This window comes from Castor canadensis, chromosome 15, assembly GCF_047511655.1.
Source record: "Castor canadensis chromosome 15, mCasCan1.hap1v2, whole genome shotgun sequence".
NCBI lineage: Eukaryota > Metazoa > Chordata > Mammalia > Rodentia > Castoridae > Castor > Castor canadensis.
In genome coordinates this window covers 18142603-18156774 of record NC_133400.1, presented here as the reverse complement: position 1 = coordinate 18156774, position 14172 = coordinate 18142603, and the positions used below count along the sequence as shown (strand labels likewise).

The 14172-nt window shown below is 52.9% G+C and overlaps 2 protein-coding genes across 3 annotated transcripts; both read left to right on the top strand.

Annotated features, from left to right (window-relative positions):
* Positions 1-304: 304 nt before the first annotated feature.
* Positions 305-11978, top strand: Edc4 (enhancer of mRNA decapping 4). The gene is made up of 29 exons (XM_020171125.2): positions 305-593; positions 3513-3669; positions 4043-4154; positions 4426-4525; positions 4788-4977; positions 5075-5222; positions 5310-5414; positions 5732-5841; positions 5928-6011; positions 6102-6197; positions 6290-6392; positions 6511-6691; positions 6794-6866; positions 6969-7060; positions 7140-7327; positions 7412-7536; positions 7629-7782; positions 8081-8514; positions 8597-8701; positions 8782-8934; positions 9018-9054; positions 9174-9351; positions 9464-9619; positions 9703-9818; positions 9908-10073; positions 10162-10348; positions 10450-10669; positions 11023-11186; positions 11430-11978. The coding sequence occupies exons 1-29, from the start codon at positions 512-514 to the stop codon at positions 11620-11622; spliced, it is 4209 nt and encodes a 1402-aa protein (XP_020026714.1). The 5' UTR covers positions 305-511; the 3' UTR covers positions 11623-11978.
* A 318-nt stretch (positions 11979-12296) lies between these two features.
* Positions 12297-13822, top strand: Nrn1l (neuritin 1 like). 2 transcript variants are annotated; one of them, XM_020171171.2, is made up of 3 exons: positions 12297-12421; positions 13169-13301; positions 13431-13822. In XM_020171171.2, exons 1-3 carry the CDS (start codon positions 12346-12348, stop codon positions 13714-13716), a joined length of 495 nt encoding a protein of 164 aa, XP_020026760.1. In that variant the 5' UTR covers positions 12297-12345; the 3' UTR covers positions 13717-13822. The 2 variants fall into 2 exon arrangements, with proteins under 2 accessions (XP_020026760.1, XP_073911465.1); XM_074055364.1 differs by having other exon boundaries at positions 12311-12421; positions 13187-13301.
* The last annotated feature ends 350 nt before the right edge of the window (positions 13823-14172 follow it).

Sequence of the window (14172 nt, the reverse complement as noted above, 5' to 3'; positions counted from 1 at the left end):
GGAAACAAGCTTCTGCCAATTCAGTATATTCCTCAAGGTCGGAAAAGTCCCAACCTGGGTGGCTCAGGTGATGTAAGACTATCTAGAGTTCACAGAGTGGGCGGGGCCTGGGCAGACTACTGAGAGGAGCAGGTCTTAAGGTGGTCCAGTGCTATACGTGGACATTTGCTCTGCCTCAGTCTTGTGTGACCTCCCTGGCTCGGCTGGCACGGGGATGGAGCTGTCAAGGGGAACCGGCTCTGGTAGGGATCAGTTTTCCTTCATCCGGAACCTTTCTTCTCCGGCTCTTGCAGGTTCCGGGAGCGGAGGCTCGTTGGGACCGGAAGTGGAGGCGGTTGGTGGGGTTGATGGAGAGGGACGCGGCATCGACGGCCGTTTGTTAGCTAGCTAGAGGCTCTGGTGTAGTGACCCGCATCCCACTGTCTGGCACGGTCGCGACTGGGCTAGGCTGGGCGGTGCGCGGCGGTAGTGGAACGAACGCCGTACGCGCGGGGCGCCGGCATCTGGGCCCATGGCCTCCTGCGCGAGCATCGACATCGAGGACGCCACGCAGCACCTGCGGGATATTCTCAAGCTGGACCGACCCGCAGCGGGTAAGCGGGAATAGCGGAGGTAGTCTCTTAGCAAGGAGATAGTCTGGTGGCGTGGGCTTGAACCCCGCTCAGGGCCGGCATGTGCCTTAAAACCAGCTCTGGATCGTCCCGGCTGGTGAGGGCGGACGGGGGTCGGAGTTTCATATCCCTAAGCATTCCCAGCGAATGGCGCACACCCCTGAGTGTGTCCCCTCCCCATCCTGTCACCAGACCGTTCTGCCTCGTCCTTCAGACTCTCTACTGAAGGTGAGGCCCCTTCTTTGAATTCACTAAGTCCCTCTGGTTTCATGACCTTAAAGATTCGTGTTCCTAGGACTGGCCCAGCGTTTCTAACCTTCCATCATTGGTCCAGAGGCCTGGTGTAAACTCTTTATCGAGTTCTAGGCCTAGATTTAAACGTTATGCTGAAGAGCCTCCAGTCCCCCTCTGCAACTTGCCCTTCCCTCTGAAATACAGATCCCAGGCCTGCTGTTGCTCGGAGACATTTTCTGGAGGAAGGTGGCCAATCCCAATTCTGTGTTCTTTTTGGGATGAACGCAAACCAGACTGCAGGGCCACAAGTGGATTAGGTTTCAAACATGTGCTGGCTTAATTTGTTCTCATTCATTCAAGTTTTACTTGGACTCCAGATATACCTTAGAACTCTTGCAGACCAAGAGGCCCCCAGGACACAGAATTAACAGGGTTGTAATACAATGTTGTCATTGTTGAAGAGTTGTTAGGGTACTATGATGGGAATGATGGCATGTAGTAAGAGAACTGGAGATGCTGAGAAAGGAGACTGTTTAGGTTAGGTCTCATAATATGAACAGGAGCTTCAGTGTCAGGAAAGGCACTCAAGGCACCTAGTAGACAAATCCACATATTACAAAGAGGAAATAGTATGTAAGAAAGCACTAGAGTTTCCTGGCAGATTCAGAGATCTCAGAAAAAAGCTGTAGTAGTAGAAGGGCTGGCTGGTGATGGTAGTGTTGGTGTGCAAAGGCCACAGCTGAGAATTGATGTATCCTTAGACTTTGTCTTTACACCTCCTTACTCCTTCTGGAAGTAGGCACTGGTGTTCACTCTGGGTGGATTTAGCTAACCCACACTCTTAAGAAAATCCATATGCTGCCTGAGACCACTGGGCCCTTTGCCCAGTGGCCTCAGGGGTGGATACCTGGAGTGTGTCCTCCATTTTGGTTTGTACCTCATGCTTATCATCTGTTTAGCAGACTGTGCTCCACAGAGGTTGAGTAAAGCCTGGCATGGCAAATCATGTACAACCTGGGCCTGCTGTTTGTTTATCCTCATGAAAGGATGCTTGCAAAGGAGAGTGGTCAGTTTATCCTTGAACTAAGATGGCTCTAATCATAGTGAAGTAGCCTAGAGGCTGTCCTCATAACTCCTTTGTTTACTGGCACTTGATTCTTGTTTGCCAAGTAGGTTTTGCTTTTGTCTTCTCACTGTAGGACTAAATCAGACCTCAGATTGTTTTGTGATGAAGTTTGCTGTGTTCCTGAAGTTCTAGTCTCCTTGCTAGCTAGGAATTTTGACCGTAGTGTCTGAGCTAATTGTTTGAAACCCAGTCAGAAACCAGATATGGTGGCACATACCTGGAGGGGTGATGGTTGGCCTCCCAGCACTTAGGAGGCAGTCAGGAGGATCTGGAGTTGGAGGCCACCCTGGGATTCATAGTGAGACCTTGTCTGAAAAACAACTCTTTAAAAGCCTAGCATATGAGAAACCCGGGATTTGATCCCTAGCGCAGCAAAAGAAGCAGCAGCAGAAGGAAGAGAAAGAAAAGAAAGAAACCCCAGCCAATGCAAACGACTGAAATGCTATCATTCATGACTCCCCACTCCACCCCATAATATATCTCCTCTTTGTTCAGCTCCTTCATGTCTCTTCCTCTTGGGTCTACCTGCCTAAGTGGCTTCTCCTGAACCAATTCTGTGTGAGGAAGGCCTCTTCCTTTGTTACTCCCACATCTTACCTGTGCCTTTCCAAGCCTAAGAACCTGTCTCCAAACCCTGCCACTACCTTGGTCTGATCCTTTGTATCTCTCACCCAGATTCTCAGATATTCTATATGCTGCTTTAGAGCAGTCAACCCACTGGCCAGAGCTAACCGTGTCACCTTCCCCTTTAAAACTCTTTTGTGAGGACAGCCATGGTAGCATTTACTTTGGAGGCTGAGGCAGCAGGATCCTGAGTTTGAGGCCATTCTGATCTACATAGTGAGACCCCATCTCAAAAACAAAACACACCTCTTTTGTGGGACTGGAGGTACAGCACAGAGGGAGCTTGAGTAGCATGTGCAAGGCCCTGGGTTCTATCCCCAGCACCTCAAAAAGAAAGAAAGAAAAAAACTCCACAAAACTTTTGTGTCTCTTTTTCCCCCAGGTAGAGTTTAAGCACCTCAGTGTTGTACCTGAGGCCTTTGCAGCTTTGCTTTCTCTCCATTTTTCCTGTTTGTGTGTAGTGACTACAATACCTATAATAGTGCTTCCTCTTTGAAAGCTTTTCTGACCTTTTTGCCATGCCCTCTCTGTAGTCACAGAGTTCATCTTTGCTGACCTCAGCCTGAATATTAATTGCCTTAGAAGGTTTTTGGTATTTTTTTGTGGCTCTTACCCAGGACCTCACACATTCTAGGTAAGTATTCTACCACTGAGCTATGTCCCTACACCCACCAGGGGGTTTTTGTTGCCTTGTACCTCTCCCTCACCCACATAGAAGAACCTTGTCCTTATCCTTGATCTTGGCATGTATCAGCATTTATGAAATGAGAGATAAATAAAGGGCCCTGCTCACCACAAACATGCTGTGTTCAATTGAGTGTTCCTAGAGCACCTCATGGTCTGGAAGGAAGCTCAGCAGGAAGAGAGATTAGTGGCAGGTTGATTAACCTTGTCATGGCGGTCCTTTCTGTCCCCAGGCCCCAGTGCAGACAACCAGAGGCCATCCAGTGCCTACAATGGGGATCTCAATGGGCTACTGGTCCCAGACCCCCTCAGCTCAGGTGATGGTACATCAACAAGCAAGTCTGGTCTGCGTACCATGCCACCCATTAACCTGCAGGAGAAGCAGGTCATGTGAGTACCTGGGAGATGGCAGTGGTGGTAATGGTGTCTTTGGGGCTTCAGCTATCTGAGACATGAGATAAGGAGCAAGAGGGGCCAGCAGCTTCCCATCTTGATGACCTGGGACAGAGCATGTAACTGCATTGAGCTTGCACTGGGATGAGAGGTGAGGACAAGCTAAAAGCTTGGCCTGATGCCTATAGAATGGAAGTAGGCTTATTTCAAAGGAGGGACACAAGCAAGGGGAACTATGAATCTAAAAACAGTGGACCAGGCAGAGCTGGGAATCTGGAACTAGTCATCTTCACCAGGTAGTTGAGTTGTCCTAACCCTCCATTGAGTCTTTTAGTGAAAAAGAGACAAGGTTTGTGCATCTTCCTTCTAGCTGCCTCTCTGGAGATGACAGCTCCACCTGTATCGGGATTTTGGCCAAGGAAGTGGAGATTGTGGCCAGCAGTGACTCTAGCATTTCAAGCAAGGCACGGGGAAGCAACAAGGTAGGTACCAGAATGTTGTGCCATGTATAGAGTATGAGAGCACACCCAGTTCCTCCCTCTTCCCCCATGCTGACAATTCCCATGACAAGCAGGGAGGGTACCAGGGTTGACTGCCAAGCCTCTGTGAGAATCTGGCCATGGGGATTTTGTGGGGTGGCTGGACTTGTATCTATGACTTCTCCCATCCCAGTTGTTATTGAGGATGACCTAGGCTCTGGAGAAGCTACTCCAAACTTCAGCTTCTTCAACCTTCTTCACTTTGGGTTTTCAGGTGAAAATCCAGCCTGTTGCCAAGTATGACTGGGAGCAGAAGTACTACTATGGGAACTTGATTGCTGTGTCTAACTCCTTCTTGGCCTATGCCATTCGGGGTAAGTAGAAGCAGGGGAGAGGAAGAAGTATTCTGCTACACATCACATAGATTCAGATATAGTGTTGGGCCACTCAGACCTTTAGGGTACAGTGGAATGCTTATCTGGGCTGACCCAAACTCTGCCAGGACTTGGGGGAGCTGGGCAAGGAAACCAAGCTTTGAGACTATGATGGTGGCATGGAGACAGACAAGGGTAGGGTTTCAGTGCCACTGCCTGGGCCTGAGTGCTTGCTCATGTCTCCCTGCTTTCCTGATTCTAGCTGCCAACAATGGTTCGGCAATGGTGCGAGTGATCAGTGTCAGTACTTCGGAGCGAACTCTACTCAAGGGCTTCACAGGCAGTGTGGCTGATTTGGCTTTTGCACACCTCAACTCTCCACAACTCGCCTGCTTAGATGAGGCAGGCAACCTGTTTGTGTGGCGCTTGGCTCTGGTTAATGGCAAAATTCAGTATCCATTCCCAGGCATGGAGACTGCAGAGGGGTGGGTGGAGCTAGGGCTACCAGACATACTTGATCATCTATCTAGCCCTTAACACCCTGCTCAGAGAAGAGATCTTAGTGCATATCCGGCAGCCAGAGGGCACACCACTAAACCACTTCCGAAGGATCATCTGGTGCCCTTTCATCCCTGAGGAGAGTGAGGACTGCTGTGAGGAGAGCAGTCCAACGGTGGCCCTGCTTCATGAAGACCGGGTGAGGGGGCCAGACCTGGTGGAAGAGGTAGCAGAGCCACCATATTATTATGCACATGCCTGAACGCTCACCTTCCTATACCTTTAGGCTGAGGTGTGGGACCTGGAGATGCTCCGCTCCAGCCATAGTACTTGGCCTGTGGATGTCAGCCAAATCAAACAGGGCTTCATTGTGGTAAAAGGCCATAGCACGGTAGGCCTACTAGTGTTTGCTTCCCTTCCCTTTCCCTCTTCCCTCTCCTTCTTCCCTTCATATATTTCCTGTATCCATAGCTGCCCAGGCAGCTTTACCACCACTGTCCATGGGGATGCTGAGCATAAGTGGCTTTCACCTATGGAACTCATTCCTACCCTAGCTATGCCCTGGAGGCCTGGTCTTCTTTGTAGATCCCCATGCATTCTTTCAGTCACACACGTGTGCAAGTACAGAGTGGGTAAGCCCAGCTTACTTCAATCTTCATTTCCACTTGTAGTCAGGTTACAAAGCTAAGCTCTTTGGGTTTTCCCCAGTGCCTAAGTGAAGGAGCCCTCTCCCCTGATGGGACTGTCCTGGCTACTGCAAGCCATGATGGTTATGTCAAGTTCTGGCAGATCTACATTGAGGGGCAGGATGAGCCAAGGTAAGGCAAGTCCTGAGGGACCAGGACCTCCTCCCCAAGGAGGGAACCAGATGACTCACTCAAGCCCCTCACCTACCTGCCTGTAGGTGTCTGCACGAGTGGAAGCCTCATGATGGGCGGCCCCTCTCCTGCCTTCTGTTCTGTGACAACCATAAGAAACAGGACCCTGAGTGAGTGAGTGGGCAGGCAAGCGGGTGGCAGGCTGGACCATGAGCTAGCTGGGAGTCCAGATAGCCACTTTGTGCCTTATTGCCTTGCAGGGTCCCTTTCTGGAGGTTCCTCATTACTGGTGCTGACCAGAATCGAGAATTGAAGATGTGGTGCACAGTGTCCTGGACCTGTCTGCAAACCATTCGGTAATCAGGGGCTGAGGAATTGAAGGTGGCAGGATGGTGATGTGGCTTCTTTGAATTCTCAGTCTCATTTAGCCTGTTTCTTGGCTTCCTAGCTTCTCTCCAGATATCTTCAGTTCAGTGAGTGTGCCTCCCAGCCTCAAGGTTTGCTTAGACCTCTCAGCAGAATACCTGATTCTCAGCGATGTACAACGGAAGGTAAGCTGCTATGGGGGTACCTAGACAGGGCCAGTGTTATCAGGGAGAGCAGGGGTATAGGATATATGCACCGCCCTCATAGTCTTTGAGCTCAGCTAGGAATGTGCTACCTGTGCAGGTCCTCTATGTCATGGAGCTGCTGCAGAACCAGGAGGAGGGCCGTGCCTGCTTCAGCTCCATCTCAGAATTTCTGCTCACCCATCCTGTGCTGAGCTTTGGCATCCAGGTTGTGAGTCGCTGTCGGCTGCGGCACACTGAGGTGCTGCCTGCTGAGGAGGAGAATGACAGCCTGGGGGCTGGTAAGTTGCCCTAGACCCAGAGCTCTATGGTTATATGGGAAAGAGGGGAGTGTCAAGGCACAGAGCAGGCTAGGGGCTTAATAATCCACACTGTCTTTTCAGAGAGTTCCCATGGAACAGGTGCTTTGGAGTCTGCAGCTGGTGTGCTTATCAAACTCTTTTGTGTACATACTAAGTAAGTGCGTTGGGGAGGCCTACCCATGCCCTATCTGTGTCTCTTCCCTACTGGCCCTGGCTGCTTTGAGCACTTCTGTTCTCTCCCTCTCTTTTCCTGCAGGGCACTACAAGATGTGCAGATCCGCTTTCAGCCACAACTGAACCCTGATGTGGTGGCCCCACTCCCTGCCCACACTTCCCATGAGGACTTTGGTGAGTAAGGACTTGAGAGGGAAGCAGGTTACACTGACCGGGGTCTAAGATATGATTCAAGTGGCAGCTTTCCCCATAGCCTTTGGAGAGTCTCGACCTGAACTGGGCTCTGAGAGCCTTGGATCAGCTGCTCACGGCTCCCAGCCTGACCTCCGACGCATTGTGGAGCTGCCTGCACCTGCCGACTTCCTCAGCCTGAGCAGTGAGACCAAGCCTAAGTTGATGACACCTGATGCCTTTATGACACCCACTGCCTCCTTGCAGCAGGTACACTGCCCTCCACTCCCCCAGCCAGGGGGACCTGGAAATGCCCAGCCATGGCTGCCATGCTCATGCTCTACATCTTCCCAGATCACTGCATCCCCTAGTGGTAGCAGCAGTAGCAGCAGCAGCAGCAGTAGCAGTAGCAGCAGCAGCTCTCTAACAGCTGTGTCTGCCATGAGCAGCACCTCAGCTGTGGATCCCTCCTTGCCCAGGTAAGGGGAAGGTCAGAATTGGGTGATGGCAGGAGCTAGTGCCAGGTGATGTCAAGCTCAGGCTCCTGATGCCTCAGCCTTCCCACCACCAGGCCACCTGAAGAGCTGACCTTGAGCCCCAAGCTGCAGCTAGATGGCAGTATGACAATGAGCAGCAACAGCAGCCTGCAGGCAAGCCCTCGTAGCCTTCTTCCCGGCCTGCTCCCAGGCCCAGCTGACAAATTGACTCCCAAGGGCCCTGGACAGGTACACGTGTGCATGTTAAGTTTGGGTAGCTGGTGGGTGGCAGCAGGGAAGTTTGGCTGCATTTTTCTCCTGCACTTTTTCAGCTGACCCTACTCTACCCCAGGTACTCCATATTCCCCCAGAGGTCATGTCAGCCTTTCATGTTCACTGGAGGCAATCTCCTCAATTTCCCCATCCCCACTTCCTCTCCTGGCTGTGACCCTGCTTTCCCATTTCTCATCACTACTATCAGTTCCTTGTCCCCATGCCCCCTCCACCACCTTCTTTCACTTAAGCTCTCATCTTTGACCTACCCCAGGTATCTACTGCTGCCTCTACACTGCCCCTGGAGCTGCAGGAAGTAGAGCCCCTAGGGCTACCCCAGGCCTCCCCCAGTCGCACCCGCTCCCCTGATGTTATCTCCTCGGCTTCCACTGCCCTGTCCCAGGACATCCCTGAGATTGCATCTGAAGCCCTCTCCCGTGGCTTTGGCTCCTCTGCTCCAGAGGGCCTTGAGGCAGATAGTATGGCCTCAGCTGCCTCGGCACTACACCTGCTGTCCCCACGGCCCCGACCAGGGCCTGAGCTTGGCCCCCAGCTTGGCATAGATGGAGGCCCTGGGGATGGGGATCGACATAGCACCCCGTCCCTGCTAGAGGCAGCCTTGACCCAGGAGGCTGCACCTCCAGACAGTCAGGTCTGGCCTACAGCACCAGACATTACTCGTGAGACCTGTAGCACTCTGGCAGAGAGGTAAGATGCTTGGGAGGGTGGAAGTGCTTGTAAGAGGGGCCTCAGATAAAATCATCTACTGAGTGTCTGCCTGCCCCATCAGTCCCAGGAATGGCCTCCAAGAGAAGCATAAAAGCTTAGCCTTCCACCGACCACATTACCACCTGCTTCAGCAACATGACAGCCAGGACACCAGTGCTGAGCAAAGGTAGGCATCCCCTACATCATTCTTCTCATAAGGTAGGGCTGACAGGTGAGCAGGAGCTTACCCTTCACTCCTCTTTACAGTGACCACGATGATGAAGTGGCCAGCCTTGCCTCTGCCTCAGGAGGCTTTGGCACCAAAATTCCTACTGCACGGCTCTCTGCCAAGGATTGGAAAACCAAGGCATCCCCTCGGACCTCACCTAAGCTAAAGAGGAAAAACAAGAAGGATAATGGGTAGGGGGGCGGTTCTGGGGCCAGGGAAAGGGGTGGTCTCTAGGCTGCCTGACATGGCCTGAAGGGCTTCTTGCCTGTGGTAGGGATTCAGCTGTGGGATCCCGGCTCACTGAACACCAGGTAAGTGAGCAAGCACCTTTCTATCCATGGAGGGTGGGAGGGACTCTGGGCCATCCCCTGGTCTGGCAGGTGGGGATAGGTGGGAGAGGCATCATGTGACTTGTTAGTGCTACTGGCAGATGGCAGAGCCCCCTGAGGACTGGCCGGCACTAATTTGGCAGCAGCAGAGAGAGCTGGCAGAACTGCGGCACAGCCAAGAAGAGCTGCTACAGCGACTGTGTGCCCAACTTGAAGGTCTGCAGAGCACTGTCACGGGCCATTTAGAACGTGCCCTCGAGACCCGGCATGAACAGGAACGTATCCTTGGGGGGGGTGGCATGGCATGGCATGGCACAGGGACAGGGCAGCATTCTTGGCCTGAGGATGGGTGTGGGACTTGCTCCAGACCTGTTCCTTAGCTACAACACAGAGCGGCGACTAGAGCGGGCACTGGCTGAGGGGCAGCATCGGGGTGGGCAACTGCAGGAGCAGCTGACGCAGCAGCTGTCTCAGGCACTGTCTTCAGCTGTGGCTGGACGACTGGAGCGCAGCATACGGGATGAGATCAAGAAGACGGTTCCTCCATGTGAGTTTTGCATGGAGTCAAAACCAGGGTATCTGACAGGCTTCCTCTCCTGGTTCCACTTCTCTTTCCTCCCTGTGCCCTAGGTGTCTCCAGGAGTCTGGAGCCTGTTGCAGGTCAGCTGAGCAACTCGGTTGCTACCAAGCTTACAGCTGTGGAGGGCAGTATGAAAGAGAATATCTCCAAACTACTCAAGTCCAAGGTACTATAGGACCTCAGGTGGGAGTGGGGAGTGGCTAGACTGGCCAGGTTGGGCTTAAGCCTTCAACTTGGCTTCTCCCTATATCCCAGAACTTGACAGATGCCATTGCCCGAGCTGCTGCAGACACATTACAGGGGCCGATGCAGGCTGCCTACCGAGAAGCCTTTCAGAGTGTGGTGTTGCCAGCCTTCGAAAAGAGCTGTCAGGCCATGTTCCAGCAGATCAATGATAGCTTTCGACTGGGCACACAGGAATGTGAGTGTGGGGTCATATGACCCAAGGTAGGAGGGCATTGGCTTCTCCTTCCATCATCCTTCTTACCATCCTTGTGCTTACCCATCAGACTTGCAGCAGCTAGAGAGCCACATGAAGAGTCGGAAGGCACGGGAACAGGAGGCCAGGGAGCCTGTGCTAGCTCAGCTTCGGGGCCTGGTCAGCACACTGCAGAGTGCCACTGAGCAGATGGTGGCCACTGTGTCCAGCAGTGTTCGTGCTGAGGTGCAGCACCAGCTCCATTTGGCTGTGGGCAGGTGTGTGGGTAGGGCTCTGGAAGAGGTGGCAGGTTTGGGAAGGGCTAGACTAAGCTTGTCCATCTCACTGTCTACTTCATCTTTCTCACTTCCCTCTGCAGCCTGCAGGAATCAATTTTAGCACAAGTACAACGTATCGTTAAGGGTGAGGTAAGCGTGGCACTCAAGGAACAACAGGCCACTGTCACCTCCAGCATCATGCAGGCCATGCGTTCAGCTGCCGGCACACCTGTCCCCTCTGCCCACCTTGACTGCCAGGCCCAACAAGCCCATATCCTGCAGTTGTTGCAGCAGGGCCACCTCAATCAGGCCTTCCAGCAGGTATGACAGCTTTAGGTCCTAGTAAGTATTAGGTGTCTCTTGACAAGGCCACACACCATACATTCCACTCTTCCCACCAGGCTTCGGGCTGTTCTGGTTCTCTTTGGCCTTCAGGCCATTGCCCCTGTTGCTCCTTATCCTGGACTTTCTTCCTGCCTCAGCCCGCCTCACTTCACCACTATCCTTCTCTGGAAAACTTTTCAGATGACAGTACAGTCCTATAGTGCTCTCTCTGGGTTCCTATGAATCCCCCTCTGGAACCCTCTGGTCCTCCCCCAGACCACACACCATAGACAATAGGCATTCTATCTTAATGTTAGCTATAAATGCTGCTGTCCTGTTCTGCTCCCCAGGCACTGACAGCTGCTGACCTGAACCTGGTGCTGTATGTGTGTGAAACTGTGGACCCAGCCCAGGTTTTTGGGCAGCCACCCTGCCCGCTCTCCCAGCCTGTTCTCCTTTCCCTCATCCAGCAGCTGGCATCTGACCTAGGCACTAGAACTGACCTCAAGCTCAGGTGAGTAGGAACAGTCAGGAACCAGTGGATGAGCTGTAGGGTGGGGGCAGGGAGAGGACAATTTAAAGCAGAGACACCCACCCCACTTTTGCCTGACTCCCCTCCCTAATTTTCTCTATCTCCATCCTCCTGAGGCTTAGAGGTTTCCCTTGTGTCCAGTCCCTCTGGGATTCAGTGCCACTAGGGGGCACTGCCATCTGTTGTCTTCCAACTGTAGCTTGTCTTTTTCTTCCCCACTCCCAGCTACCTGGAAGAGGCTGTGATGCACCTGGACCACAGTGACCCCATCACTCGAGACCACATGGGCTCTGTCATGGCTCAGGTGCGCCAGAAGCTCTTCCAGTTCCTGCAGGCTGAACCACACAACTCACTTGGCAAAGCAGCCCGGCGTCTCAGCCTAATGCTGCACGGCCTTGTGACCCCCAGTCTCCCTTAGCAGCTAAGCCTGCCTTATGCAGGGGTGGAGTGGCACTGAGGGCTAGCAGACAGGACTATGCCAAGGCTGGATCATGTCTGCAATTTACCTGCTCAGGCCTCCATCTCGGGTGTTTGGGGGTGGGGGGCAGGGTGTACTGGCCATGGTCTACAGATCATGGTAGCCAGCAGGGTTAGGTTGGGCCCAGAGGCAGGTATTGTGCTTTTTTGGGTTCTACCATGCCTGAAGCATGACTCTTAAGATCGTGACACTCCTTGAGTTGAATTTTCCATGTTTCTTTTTACCTCCGACTTGGATCTTTTTGTTTTTGAAAAACACTGAGAAATTCAATTAAATGCTTTTGGAATAAAATGGAATATGTGTGTGGTTTTGATGTATCTTTGATAGAAATAACTGTCTTCTCCTCTCTTTGGGAAAGTCTGTCTTAACCCATCCCGGGTATCTTGGATAACTAATCTGATCGACTGCATTCTCAGATCTCCCCTCTCCAACTCTGGGGCAAGGCTCTTAGGTCCAGTTCAGCCTCAGCCTGTGCCTCTGCGATTCTGCTCTCTGGGGTCCATTCTACGTCTCTGCCTGTCTGGGTACAGGGGGGCGGAGTCGCCTGCTTTTCTTTAGGCTCCGCCTCCGGCTCCTATCCAATCAGGGTCCCTTCTTCCGAGGGCTGGGCAGAAGGGCTGTTCTCCTAGCCGCTAAATCCAGCACTAGGCTCAGCCAGGGACAATGCTCCGCTGCTGCCTGTGGCGCCGTGATCAGCGGCAGCCCCGTGCCCTGAGGCTATTGCTGTTGCTGCCATTCGGTGAGTGCTAGCGTCCTGGACCCAGCCCAGGCTGCACCCCTTTTCGCTGGGCCCCACCAAGCAGGTTACAGGGTATGTGGGAGCTGGAGACCTAGCTTTCCTGGCATTGGGCACCAGGGTGGAGAGCAGTTGTGAGAAAGAAAGTGTAACAGTGGCTTCAGCATGGAAAATGAGGCGTGAACTGAACCCCATTTATGGAGGAAGAGCCTTGAAATTTTGCAGCCCCTTTTCTGATAAGGGATTCCTAGCCCAGCCATGAGATCCCTGAGGTCCTCTGTGAGAGTCTGATCTGCATCACAGCCCCTGTCTATCCTGCTTAGCTTCATCTCAGACACCCATCTTTAAGGAGAAGGTGGGAGTGTCGATTGAAGCTCAGAAAGTCTACAGAGATTCATGTTTGTCCAATGGCCCTATGCCTCTGGCTCCATCCCTCAATACCCCGCCCTGACTCCACTTTGACCATCCTCTCCCACCCTGATGTAGGACCCCAGAAGCTCAGAGGAGGAACTGACCCCTGGGACACTATACCCTGTCCCCCACCCCAGCCCCCCATTTGCCCCACCCTCATGCCTCCCAGTCTGAGTCCTGTCTTGAAGCAATACAAGTGATCCCTAGACATGTCCCTCAGTTCCCTAGAGCAACATTTTCATGTTGAGTCACGTCCCCAGAGCACTCTCAGGTAAACAAGCCCCTTGGGGCTGGTGGATAGACCTGGCTCATCCTATCAACTATTCTCCATTCCCTCAGTCCTTGTACCTCCCATAGCAGCAGCCTCGGAGGGTATAAGCCGCTGTGACATGATATACCAGGGCTTTGCTGAGTGTCTCATTCGCTTGGGAGACGGCATGGGTCGTGGAGGCGAGCTGGAGACTATCTGCAGGTACTGGCAGGTGGGAGGCAGCAGGCAAGTAGAAGACTGCCAGATCCATGCCACCCTTGGGGTCTGAATCACTTCCCACTCCAAAACCCTTTGCCTCCCCCAAACCCCCTAATCCCATTCCTTTAAAAGGTCCTGGAATGATTTCCATGCCTGTGCCTCACAAGTCCTGTCGGGATGCCCAGAGGAGGCAGCTGCCGTGTGGGAGTCACTACAGCAAGAAGCTCGTCGGGCCCCACACCCAGATAACCTGCATGCTCTGTGTGGCGTCCCTGTGAGCATCCAAGAGCGTGGCTCTGGCCCAGAGATCAACCAGGAGACTCTGCGGGCAATAGCATCTGCATCTGCCTCACTTCCAGCGCCAGTGCTGCTGGCTGCTGCTCTGGCCCTTGCATGCTTCCTGGGGCCTCTGGCCTAGCTAGCCAGTCTGCTAGCAGTGCCTGTGCCTCCAGCCCTGCATCAGGGGCCACTGTCCCAGCTCTGCAGAGTGTACATGGTTTTCATTAAAGGTATTTATATTTGCATTTCATTAAAGGTATTTATATTTGCACTAATCGCCTTCCTTTCTCCAGCTGTGGCCTGCTTGGCTGGGACAGGGTGCTTCCACAAGCTGATCCCCAGCATAGAATGGGCAGGGCTAACAGCCACCACATGGGACTCAGTTTGCCTCCTTGCAAACATTCATTTCCCAGAGGCAACACTGAGCTTTCCATTATGTGCATGTCCTAAGTGCCCCAATCCTACGAGCTCCTCAGGTGGAGACCTGAGATTTTGCCAGAATGCATAGTTATTCTCTTCCTTACCAGGCTGACTGGGTTGGGGGACCAGTTGGGGTCTGGAGGGCAGAAGTTCTCAGGCCTGCACTACTAGCCTT

Bases quoted from the DNA above. Each gene is read 5' to 3' on its own strand.
- Edc4 (XM_020171125.2), top strand. From the start codon at position 512: ATGGCCTCCTGCGCGAGCATCGACATCGAGGACGCCACGCAGCACCTG. The intron at 5,842-5,927 runs GTAAGGCAAGTC...ACCTGCCTGTAG, and splicing joins GAGGGGCAGGATGAGCCAAG to GTGTCTGCACGAGTGGAAGC. The intron at 8,515-8,596 runs GTAAGATGCTTG...CTGCCCCATCAG, and splicing joins TGTAGCACTCTGGCAGAGAG to TCCCAGGAATGGCCTCCAAG.
- Nrn1l (XM_020171171.2), top strand. From the start codon at position 12,346: ATGCTCCGCTGCTGCCTGTGGCGCCGTGATCAGCGGCAGCCCCGTGCC. The intron at 12,422-13,168 runs GTGAGTGCTAGC...CCATTCCCTCAG, and splicing joins ATTGCTGTTGCTGCCATTCG to TCCTTGTACCTCCCATAGCA. The intron at 13,302-13,430 runs GTACTGGCAGGT...TTCCTTTAAAAG, and splicing joins GAGCTGGAGACTATCTGCAG to GTCCTGGAATGATTTCCATG.